This window comes from Amia ocellicauda, chromosome 3 (assembly GCF_036373705.1).
Source record: "Amia ocellicauda isolate fAmiCal2 chromosome 3, fAmiCal2.hap1, whole genome shotgun sequence".
In the NCBI taxonomy this organism is placed as follows: domain Eukaryota; kingdom Metazoa; phylum Chordata; class Actinopteri; order Amiiformes; family Amiidae; genus Amia; species Amia ocellicauda.
In genome coordinates, this window is record NC_089852.1 from 8,689,058 (window position 1) to 8,702,206 (window position 13,149).

At 37.0% G+C, this 13,149-nt stretch overlaps 1 protein-coding gene across 1 annotated transcript in view; it reads right to left on the reverse strand.

Annotated features, from left to right (window-relative positions):
- Window positions 1–338: 338 nt before the first annotated feature.
- shq1 (SHQ1, H/ACA ribonucleoprotein assembly factor) overlaps window positions 339–13,149 on the reverse strand; it is a 59,107-nt gene continuing 46,296 nt past the window's right edge. Inside the window, exon 12 of the mRNA XM_066698046.1 lies at window positions 339–2,086. Coding sequence (XP_066554143.1) covers window positions 1,357–2,086 — 730 coding nt within the window. The 3' untranslated portion in view covers window positions 339–1,356. The remainder of the gene's footprint in view (window positions 2,087–13,149) is intronic.

Here is a 13,149-nt window from a genome sequence, read left to right on the forward strand (position 1 = left end):
AGCAGTTACGTTTGTGTTTCTGGTGTTCGCATAATATGTTCTTTAAAAAAATAATCAAAAAGCAATTACAGTATCGAATGTACTCCCGCAAAATGAAAATTAAAACACAAACAGAAATGTGTTGAAAAAGCATATTTAAAATCTTGTATTAAAAGCAAATCATTCTCACTTCTTATGTGGGGTTGTTGAGCTGTTTTCTTAAGCACTCAGAAAAGTGTTATGTCCACAGTCACCGTTTCCTTTTGATGTCACCCTTAATTTTCAGCAAGGAAAGAATCCCCCCCAAGGAAAAAGCTGTATAAATGTGGTAATTTAACACTGAGACCACCAGACAACAGTGCAGACAGGAAAGGAGATTTATTTTCATTTACATAAAACATGTGATATGTGCTCATAAATTCCTGACAAAGAAAATAAAGATGAAAACACAACACTCTACATTTCTCCAACTAAATCCTGCTGGAGAAAAATATATTTTCTGGATTAAATTACAGCAGACTGGCTGCCTTCTCCTGCATTTGAATAAATGGGTTTTAAGTGTCAGTCTTCCTACATTTTGGGATTAGCATTTTTGCAATGCCTCTTCTGAAAAAACAAAACAAAAAGAAAACTGCCTGTGCAAACCTTGGGAGTCTTAATCTACTTAATAAAATGTTAATCTGAGAACACAAAAAAATGGCGAAGGCTTAGAAGATGTACTAATTGTATTTTTTTAATGCAAAAACAGACTACTCATTGATGCATACTGCAGCTTTTTAAATTGTGGACCTTTACTCTACTATTCCTTTGGTTCAGTTAAACTGCTGTCACATTTTCTAACACCTTATTTCACCATTATTTTCTTCCACCGCAGAATAAGACAGGTTTTTTTTATGGAGTATTGTTGATTGTAAGGATCTGTAGAATATGGTAAATGTAATGAATGGAAAGTTATCAGTCTGTAAAACTCAAATTGCAAACACATAAAAACAGTCAATCAGAAATGTTAGCATTGATCTCCCAATTAATCAGGTTTAAATTGCTCCCAAGCATATGTTGTTTGCAGAAAATACACGCTCCTTTGTTTTGCAGAGAAAAAGTACACAGTTTTCAATTGTCTAGAGAACCTAATATGGAGTCTTGACAAACACCTTCCCAGATCCTTGAGGAAAAGAAAAAAAAAATCTGTAAAAAACAAACAAACAACCCACAACATACACAAAAAGAAGAAGCAAAAAACAACAACCCTGCTGACTGAGTGCCTGGTCTCACATTGCCTTGCCTCTCAGATAGACAGCTCAGCTTCAAAGCATGCCTGAAGGGGTTAATGCATTCTGGCACGGCATCTCTTATCTCTCTCTGCACTCATGTCACGCTCTACGAATCTTCGACATCATCATCACAGTCTGCAATGATTAGCAAAGGGTTTCTCTGAGGACACACCTCTAAGAAAGTCCCCCGAGTAGCTGCTGCAGTTGCTGCTGCTGTTGCTGCTGGCCCCGGTGCTGTGTGCTCTGCGGATTGCACGGACGGCTTGGCTCGCTCTCCCTGAACAGCAGCACAGCTCCTGGAATCTGCGCCTGTAGGCTGTTCAGAGATCTTCACTACTGAGTGCACTTGGTCCCCCAGCTCCTCGATCAGTTTTCTGGGAATCGGCTGAGACGGAGGGAAGCCTACTAACTTCCTCTCGTCTGACTTCAAAGATAATGGTTCCTTCACAGCCCGAGGTGGTGCCTCACGGTCTAATTGAGGGAGTGAACTCGCCTGAGGAACAGGGTTTGCTCCAGCAGGGCCAGTCTGCTGCAGCGCACAGCTCTGCCCTCCGTGTCGACTGCCTTCAGCTGTATCGATGGAGTCCTCCTCTCCTGAATCGGACTCTTCGGTCTCTGTTGACGAAGAGCTTCCGGATTCACTGTCCTCATCCGAGTCGTCCTCGCTGTCCGATTCGGGAATGGTCTCCCTGTACCCAGACGGTTTTCTGCAGCCTTTCTCCTCTTCTTTAACCATTAATGCAGCAGCTTCTAACTCATCTAGTTCAAAACCCAGGTCTGCTTTTCGGAGCAAGGATTTCTGCAGGAGCATGGCGAGAGCACTCACTTTTTTTGACCTGTGTGAAGACGACACATTTCAGTGTTTGGGCAAGTATAAAATAAGCAGATTTCAACATTATGCTTTAGTTTGGCACAAGTCTTAAACTACGTAAATATTTAAACTGCAGATCTTCCTAAAATACTAAAAAAACATGTATGAAACATTTCTGTCACTGTGTTGCTGATAAGAATTTTTAATAGACATTTTATTGTATGATATTTAGTTCTGCATGCAATTAAACTAAGTTTGTTAACATATCTTGGTTATAATAAACAAAAGTGCTGACATTTTCACTTAAATATTGATTGACAATCACTGTCACAACTAACAAAGTTATGTTTCATTCTATATTTAGACTTATCATAGTTTTAAGGGTACATGTTAGGTGTTGAAAAATAAATATTAGGAAGGCAGGGGGGAAAAATATATATATTTTTTGTTTCTCTCACATTGCTCATACCCCTTGTCTCTCTTGAAAGAGTCGAGACTGAAGTGGATACAGAACTCGGACCGATTAGAGAGCATTACGCACACAGCAGGTGTCACCGAGTCTAAACACAAGATCAAAGAGCCTGTTTCTATTAACCAATTGAGCGCTAAAGGAAGAGGACTGAATGTGCAAATTGTACAAATTGGTTTCACATTGGGAAAGCAGATGGCCACAAATGCACTGACATTATTGTGTCACTGAAGGAATAAAAAAAAAAAAGTGAAATAAGAAACGTGATACATTGTGACTCTTGGAAATAGCCAAACAACCAAAAAAAGTATTTTGTTTGGAGAAAACAAACCATGTAGGAATATAGCATTTATCTGTGAAGACATATTGCTAATAAGCATGTTACCGCCCCCACCCCATTGAAACAATATAAAACCCTAATGCTTTGCCAGGATTGGAGATCCCACTCTGTCTGTGTTCAGTGGGTATTTTTAGAAGCCCAAAGTTAAAGGAGCCATGACTGTCTTCTCTTCTTCTGACATGCCCGTGACACGGCAGTCGTGACAGCGATCATCGCTGAAGCGGCCCGTGAGCTGAAGCCTCTCTTTGTGCTCGGTGCCTGTTGCATGATTGCTCTCAGCCACTTAAGAGATCAAGTGATGGGTGTGAAGATTGGAGCTATTCACAGTAACAAGCTGTATTGGCCAATAATGAAACCCAGCGAGTCCTGCTGCCATTGTCTCTCATCCACTATTTCAATAACTGTCATCACATATAGACAGGTTTAAAAGAAAAAAAGAAAAAAAAAGAAAAAGGAGTCGATAGTAATTTTGTCCCAAGGCATTCATTTTTTTAGTTGTATTTAATAATCGTTGTTTGCTCATGTATTACAAATCGCACAATGTGCTCGGTGCGCTCAGGGATTAGTACACAAACAGCACTGTTCACTGTTAGAGTTATTTTGCTTTAATTAAGAACATATGCTTCTAGATAGAGTGTACTTTTTCAGCATTTACTTTGCAAAGTTATCCCGCCACCCAGAATGTTTTGTACGGTCCCAACGGTTCTCCTCGGGGTGGTTCATTATTGAGAAGTCTCAGAGGATTCAGATCCCATCGTACAAAGTCAAGCCCACAGTGGTTGTGACTGAGGGGCACCAGGCTACAGGATGTGCAGGAACACTGGTGATATTATGTGCTTCTTGGGAATCACACGGCGGCAAACAACCCAACTCCCACAGGAAGCGCTAGAATAAACACTGAAAACATTGTGAATGAAGATTATTCCTTTAACAAACAACTCTCTGCAGTGAGTACAACTGAAGCCACAGGGTTATGGCTATAGTGTTACTGTGAGGATAACATAAAGCTCAAAATATATATATTATGATCGAATGGACGAGGACTGAAGGCTCAACTGATTTTTTTATTTTAAGAACATTGGAAACAATATACTGTGATTGTTATTAAACAAATAAATGTAGATTTGGTTTAATTTGGGATGATGATGAATTTTGCTATAAAATGACAATTGCACATTTTGCATTACCTTGTATAGGTTTAGACAGACATTCTGTATAGATCTGTCTGAGAGTAATAAAGTGCTGGAAGCTCTTTCCAATGACAACAGATGATACACATCAGATATAAAAGACTTGTAAGCAGCCCAATAGAAATACAAATGTTCCCTGTAGAGGTGAAGTCTTTCATTTATGTGTTCCTGATGATTTTTTCCCAAAGGTGCAAATCCAGCAGTGCTAAACATTACATCAGATCTAGCTTTCTGAGTTAGTCTGTTGCGTTTAATGGGAATTAAGAGTTACCAGACTTATAGTATTTTTGTGAAATGAAAACTGAAATGGAGTCAGACTGTCCCTGAAAACATTTTCAGACTTAAAGTAGAAACGGTCCTAGGCCTACTCCTTGCATTGACTTTCCAAGTAAAGCCAAACGGAACTTACTCTTCACATAAAAAGTATATAAAACACACATTTAAAATCATAAAAAGGACTTACGTTTCTATACATATATTTATCACAATCACAGATTAAAATGAATGTAGTTTTATCCACCACAATGTTAAAATTGTAGGACGCTGCTTTGACCCACACAATATGTATTATTCATGAATGAAGTGCATTTTATGATGATTTAATAAGTGAAATGGCCGACACTCTGAGGCGCAATAGTGGAGCACATGCAGAGATCCCTGATTAACAGCTGACCTCTGTGTGTCACTACCCAGCAGTGTTCTGGCCGGCCTAATCGATCACAAATAAAGAGGTGAGATTGCTTGCAGTCTGACAACTGTGCGCTACAGAAATGCAACTCAAATTAAGGCTGGTCCTTGATGGCCATTACTTGCTATTTGAAAATAAATATAATTAGCATGCATTAAATAAAATGAAGAATCACCTTTCAAGAGACTTCCAATTAAAAGGTGTTGTGTAGTTCACAAAGGCTATGTATTGCCTGTATTTTTTCTCTCTCTTTAAGGAAATAGTTTTTCAATAATTTATGTTAAGTGTATTTCAGCATATGGTAATTTAAGAAAATAGCTTCTGCCTAAAGGCATCATAGCGTCAAATGGATGAATTGCACATCAATTACGTACAATTAAATTTAATACCGTTGAGTGTCAAAAGCAGTATGTGACTGTTTAAAATTAACTGGAAGGTGTGAAATATTTTGTCAAGTAGAGCTGCAGTCATGGTAATGTCTGGGACAAACTTGTCACTAGGTTGTAAAAAGCAAAATCACCCCTGAACTTAATTTAAGAGGGATAAAATCTGTCTGTACAGATTTCAATTTCAGTTTTCAAATCTGAGACCCCATATCTCATGAGTTTTCAGGGATGCAAGAGTTTGGCGCATAATAAACATTGGAGGTAATTTTCTGCAATTCATAGCGCAGATTTCAAAACACTAAATGCAAGCATTAATTAACAGCTAAAAAAGCATATTCACTCAATCATCAAACAAAAAATACATACAATGTTTGAAGCCTTTGGTCCAACATCCATTTTTATAATAAACATGAAAATACGAATCACTCTAAACCATCGTCAACATCAAATGTATGACTTTTGTTAATGTCTTTGTTAATTGTGTTTTGTTAATAATTTTATAGGCTATTTCTGGTCAAAACCATTCAATGACCTGCTGTAAACCCATCTTTTTTTTATGCATCAGACTATCAATTTACAGAGGCTAGAAATACTTTGCAGCCCATTTCTATCCCAGGATGTATATGAGAAAGAACAAGGAAGCAGGTTTGAGAAGCCTTTGTAGGATTGAAGACAGATCCCTCATTCTGAATGAGGTTCATTTCCACAGACTGGCTAGGTGACAGTATGGCAGGATTGCACTTGTGTTTTACATATAAAAGCAAATCTGAAATCATAACCTAACACAAGACAGTATGTAGAAAAAAAACAAGAAAAAATAAATACATGAATGAATAAATAAAAAAATAAAAAAAGCAACTTCATATCCTGTTTCCTACAGTGAGTTCCTTTTCAGACAATCAATCACCTTTTCACCGCTTCCTATAATGACAACTTGGCTATTAATCCAGCAGTAACCGACGGGCTGCGTTTCATTTCCTTTCCCATTCCTCAGTAACCTGGAAGGCAGGACATGTTGCCACGAGGGTAGGCAGGAAATAACTCCCGGAGATGGCCTGGCACATCTAAAAGGACTCTGTCTATCACCAGAATGACTTCAAAGATCTTTGTTTTCCATTTCCCATGGGAAATAATTATTTAGTTAGCGTTTCAGCAGTATGCTTGTTTTGTTTGCTGTGGGAGAATCAGTACTTGCAGATGAAACAAAGACTCTTTTAAGGAGAAAACAGTGTTTCCCATAATCCAGATATTATTACACCCCTGTTATTGCTTGCCCTAATTAACTGGAAAAAACCTGCACAAGGAGAAACGCCGAAGTTTAATTCTAGCGTGTCTGGACTATTTCATGAGGAAGGGGCTGCCGTCTGCCAAAGCATAAACTGAATTGATTTTCAAAAGCACAAGAAACTTGGGGTTTGAGATAACACTGTCTGTAAATCTGCAGCTTAACTGTTTAATTATTTAATCTAATAATAAACAGTCAAGCTGGATGTGCTGTATAATGAGAAAAACATTGCTGCAATCTCTTACACAGTGTATTTGTTTCTAAGATAAATTGAATACAACTTGTTTTTATATATATATATATATATATATATATATATGGAAATACGTCTAATGTCATTAATTTGACATGATATAACAGAAATAAGATGATCTGGTAAAATTTATAAAATACTTTAATTTTCAATTTAAGAATAATTGTTCTTGAATCTGGGAAAGGTAATAATTTAGGAAAAAAATCATCATCAAACACTGCTGTGCACCCATAATTACACATATGCCTCATTACTTTATACAGCAATGAAGTCAGCTATACACCTTGAAAACATTTTAAACAGACATAAACTAAACTAAATTATTAATTCCATGTGGGAAACTGTACTCCTTTTGCTAAGTTGTACTAAGTTGCTATGTGGTATCATTTTAATATGAACATTTTATATTTTTGCTCAACATATATGTTAAAAACGTATATATAAAATTGAGGTTGAGAAATTCACTACCTTAAAAACACTACATTTCTGCATATGTAACAACAGTTTTTAACAGCACCTTGCTTACATATGTGCTTCAAAATGCAATGCTGAAGACAATTTAAAATAGCAAATTTTAGCAAATTATTTTTAGAAAGCTCTGAAGTGGAGGGGTGGGAAGTGAAATGATTCAACTGGTAGAAGCCTTCCCTTCAGTCTAGACGTCACAGCCTGAATCTGACAGTGCCTGGGATTCCCAGTGTGCAATTAGCGAGCACAGCTGGGGGTTGTTGGGCTTGAAGTGGTCAGGGTTTCCTCCTACCCTTGTGGCTTAGCAAGCGGCTATGAGCTCACAGTGTCGTCAGTGAGAGCTACATTAGTCCTGCCCAGGGAGGGGCTGTGCACTCACAGTGTCACATAACAAGCAGGGAGCTTGACAGCATGTTCCTTCAGTCTTCATCTCTTTCATGTCAGTAAGAGGGTTGTGTTGGTAGGCTGAACAGATTAACAAGTGTCAATGCTAAACTGAGAGGGTGCGAAGACTAATTTCAACAAATGAACCCATGTGAATCACATTTCCTCTGTGGTTTTTGGATGATTCTCAATGTTAAATTTGATTCACGTTAAAAAAAATTCCATTGGCTCTCCTTTTCTCCACGACATACATTTATAACATGCTAACTGGATATTGTAAGTCTGAGATAGATACCTCCTCCACATACTGAAAGCCTCAGGACCAGACAGTATTTTACACTCAAATGTCTCTATTGGATAAAGCACAACTCTGTGAAAACCACATCGCAAGCCTTCACACCCCACCATTCCCACGAACATCTGCCAGGAGGGTCATCTGCAGGCCAGTAGGGTTTCTTCTCAAGGGGTTAATCGCTGAACAGCTTCTCAACGCCTCAACCGCCTGCAGTGAAACACCACAGTATAATGCCACTGCATAACAGATGAGACCAGATAGTATGATTAAATGCTCAAGTACAATTTAACACTCATTAAACAGGAGGTGGCCATTATGTTATACGAGTGCTACAATGTGTAAGGAACAATGTGTACAATTTCATCATTTAGAGAGACTACATTACCCGAGAAAGAGAAACAGGAATTGTGTAGAGAACTGAAGAGACAGGGCCAAAAGTAAACAAAGAAGGCCGAGCGCACTAAATAAGACAAGATAAATCCTGGTAGAGTATTACGTAAAAAGAAAATTGTGCAATTGAGATTTCGATCATTTTAAGATTTGGACAGTGTACTACAGAAGAGTGATTATCATAATACTTCACAAAAGAGAATGTTTAACACTCTATAGGAATGACTGGTAAGGAAATAATAGTTAAGCTGGGGTTGGATGAGTAGTTTTACATATGAACAACACCATGCTGAGACCATATCAGTAAGACTGACCTATGTCAACATCGATCGCGATTTTACTTTGCTCCACTCAGCGGGGCACCTGGATATACAAAATTGACCTTACAGGCGCAATAGACAAAGCACAAAGCAGACACCCTTCTCAATGCAAATTTCAAAGGGCTTCAGGTTATTCCACTTTCCCTCTTGATGAGCAACACAGGGATTCTGCCGGCACAGATAATCCCGCCGAAAAGCAGCTCTGCCTGATTGCTCTTTTCAATCACAGTGAACACAGTCAGCCGTGTATCAATCTCCTTCTGCTTATATTTGACTCCCCCTCCCACCACCGCTGAATGTTTAACAATGTTATGGAGAAAAGAAAAACATTTCACTGACAACGTCACTTTTGAGGAGAGGTTTATTTTTGGTTTGAGATTAAATAACAGGTAAGGTTCCCCTCTCTGTTTTTTTTGTTTTTTTTTTTACATAAGACTGGTTATCATTATAATGATGTGAACAGTAAAGCATGAATGTGGAACTCGGTTACTGAATTTTTCACATTTTTCAAAGGCATTACCAGAGCATAATAAGCCCTAAAAACTCACAGCAGACACAGGTCCTATTTCAAAGACATTAAAGTCAGATGAAATCCAGACTATTTTAATAGTCTAATATGACAGTGTACCGAGGGTTTGTAATAGTTTCATACAGCAACATACCTAGTTCTTTGAATCTTTCTTACTTGCCGAGCAAAACAGGGCACTGGCATTTCTGAAACCTAAAAGTATTAAGAATGTTGTTCTATTAAATTGAGTTAAATAAGTAAAATATATATATAATAATGCATTCTCCTCTTCATTAAACATGTAAAATCCCCCCCCCCCCCATCACATGTAATTCATTATTTTGAAAACTCTGTAGTCTGCACCATTGGTGGTAGATTACAAAGCTTTATGTAACCTCTGACCTTAATGCTCAATAGAGCACTTGTACAAGACCCATTTAACCCATGGGGGATGGGTGTCCTTCTGGAAACACTTGGAGTTGTCAAATCTCTGCTGACTACTGATTTTTTGTAAATTTTGGCTTTTGAAATGGACAGAAAAACAATATACTTTAATTGAATGCAGGCCTTCACATCTATTCAATGCAAACATGTGTTAATAACTGCAAGCAACTGAAGGCAAATATCTATCCCTTTGTAATCTTTAAAGAATGTTCAATATTTTTCCTTTTTTAATGAATTTAATGGTACACATATTGCATGAATACTTAGCTCAAGAATTAAAATAAAAGAAGCATAAAGACGCAATGCACTTGAAAAACTTAATTCTGATGCTTTACAATATAATCTTCGTTACAGGGGCAATATCCCAAAGCATCTTACAATACTTCAATTTTTGAAATGGATAATCTCATTTTCTTTAAAAACAAAACCTAAAATAAAATCTGAATCACTTGCTGATCAGTTCTTTCATGCTACTTGAAACAGAAGTGCACTGCTAAGAATAACTTCACACTAAACCATGGAATACATTTGCATACCTTACAGATAAAATGTTTTGTCTGGTTTCAGGTCTACCTGACAAAAAAAAGCTGACAATTAAAAAGACTTATACTTTTGAAAACCTGCTCATCTAAATTCCATGAAAAACAACATCTGAACAGTATTACTACATGAAGATCTGCGTTGACATCTTTTTCATTATTAGTAAAACAAAGGATATATCTTATTTTTTATTTGTATTATTTTTAAACGTATTCGTGATTAGATGTTGCCATAATGAATAATAGTCAAATACTGAAAGGCATTATAGGTAAAGTTATCTATCTCAATGCACGAAATACATGCATACAAAGAAAGTATCTCTTAGGCTTTGTTGTAAACAAACTCGATAGGAAGAAACAACAGATAAATAAGAAAAATAACTAGCTGGATACTGGGTCTTAAAAGCTGTCAAGGACTACATCGCTGCACAGACGTTATCACTGGATCCTTTATGGGTGTATCTGATTTTCTCCAGGATGTCTTTGAACCAGAGGAAGTAAGAGGGTGGGGATGCTGGCTCCCAATTAATCTAAATAAGGCAGCAGGGTACCGATGAAATAAATGCAAGGGTGATTAAGTGAAGCTGAGCCTTAGATGGATTGATTCTATCAGGCATCATGTCAGAAATAGCTTTCACTGGTGAAGGGTTAACATGGTTCATTCTTATCAAGGCCAGCACGTAGCACTCATGAACTAGGGGCTGTATTTCACGCAAGTCAAGGTGTTCTCTTTCTTGAAGAATCAAAGAACCTGCAGGCTACATTTTAATATGATGATCTCCTTAGCACTCATGTGACCTGTCCTCCCAAGAGAAGTGAGTAACAAGGAACTCGAAGACAGCCAAATGATTTTATTAGTGCAGTCAAATCCTCCGTACACTGCAAACCCAGTCTGTGCCGTTTGTTCACAGTTTCATGCTTTCAACAATAAAGGAATGATTGCCTGCAGACTTCATTAGTGATTACACTGCACGGCTGCAATCATGTTCACTTCTTAACAAGCTACACATGAACCTTAGGGTACCAGGAGGAAGAATATATTTTTCAACAAAATATCTGAAGTCTTTATTTGTATTCTCAACACTTTTCAGCAGTAAAAAAAGAAAACACCTGCCATGCTCACATCTTTGCTGAATAAACCACCACCAATGCATACATACATAAGCAAAGAGATGTTTCATTTTCTATATCAGGTCAGCGGATACAAACATGCCACTTTTTAAACAACTCTATCTTGTTTAAACAGGGTCAGTTACAATCAACAAGAGGAAAATGGGTCTTTTTAATGTTTATATTCTGAAATTGAAACTTAAAAAGCCAAGCACTGTTTCCGTACATATAGCACTATGCCCCTACATGATGAATTAAGTGACTTGATTAAGAGCAAATCCATTTATTTTAGCACCTCAGGTTGTTATTTGCAACTAGTCTGGAAGGTTCAGGTGATTTGTTAGCATGGCAAGTCAAGCTCATTCATGCAATTCACTCTGAGAATGAATTGAACCGTTACTGTTAAACAGGAAAAGAAAATGTTTATATTATTTTGGAGAATGTCTCATTGTATTCACTTATTTATAATTATAATTATGCTGTACATTTCAGTAGGATGTCTTAGCAGACAAGAAGACTAAAAAGCAGAAATGCCAGTAGTAGATAAATCATTTCACTATACTATACTATTGCCTATCATGTGATACCACAGAATTTTTCCAATAAGTTTCCAATTCCAAATGTACAGACAGCACCGATATCCAACAGAATCAAAATGGGGATTGGACCAAATTAAATAAAACGTATCATGGCAGATGTTAAGGTTAAAATAAATGACAAAGAACGAGGCACTTAACCAATAAACATATATTCACTGCATAACACAAACTGTCAAAATCATTGAGAAAAGGCATCCATTTGTAGATGATTCTATAATCCAAAGATAAAAACTCTAATACTCTGATCTGAAAGGGTTAAATACAGTGTGGGGAATATCTACATCTTGGTTAAAAACAAAATAGAGAATATTTTAAAACATGTCTCTATAAAATAAACTATAAAATAGAATGACACTGCATATGATTTCATAAATAACAGCATCATATACATACAAACCCTTTAGACCTTTTTACACACAACAGAGTCCTGTTGATAAGGAAAATCTGAGTGATGCATACCGACAAAAGCATACTAAAAATAGAGGCAGAGATACATTTTCACAAAACAAAACAAAAAACTCATTAAAGAGTGTCCAAACAATAGCTCATTTTCTAACTTTGCCGTTATTACACTGACAGGCCACATATTAGTATGTGCTCATGTAATACGATTTAGATCTGCAATATTTCTAAACAGTACACATCAAAATTGTGATATTTCACATCACTTCACTAAATTGGTTTGTTTTGTGATTAACGCCAAACAAAGACTCTTTGGGACTCGCGTTCGTGGTGAGTATGACATCAGATCTATTTTAGGTCTGTCCTCCATTCTTGCTACGTCTACAGTGAGGATGTTTGAGCTAACATGTTATGTGAATGCTGCTTCCTTACAGACAAATGGGAAAAAAACAGAGTCCTGTGGGGATGGGTAGTATAGTGAATATAAATGGAGTAGATATATCTTCTTTAAGTCAAACAGTCAACACTAGCCCATTAAGGAAACTGCTGTATTCCACCCCAGTAAACTCAGTTTAAAAGGAAGAAGCTTTCAAATTTTACCAGGGAATTACTCATACTGAAGAAATCCTCACCAAAAAACGAAGCACATTTTCAATTTCCTTTTTAAACTGACTTTTTAAAAGTCACGTTCTGTATTTAAGAGTAAAGTTCTAAATTATAAGCACACACAGTAAGCTAATATATGGGATGGTCTGCATAGGCCGCTGGACAGCACACTACCATGAGAAATTAAGGGGACATCATATCTTTACCACTTGAAGCAACACCAAACAATTAATATTTTTCAGCAAATGTTTTCTATTGCCTGTTCTTTTGTTATAAATACCAAAATATTTTTATTTTTGTATAAAGATGCCTGTCCCTGATGTATATTATAAACTACTGAATACCCACTCCGTACTAAATAAAAACCTAAATTTCACATTGTTCTTCACTGTTCTACGTGTTCTTACCTCAA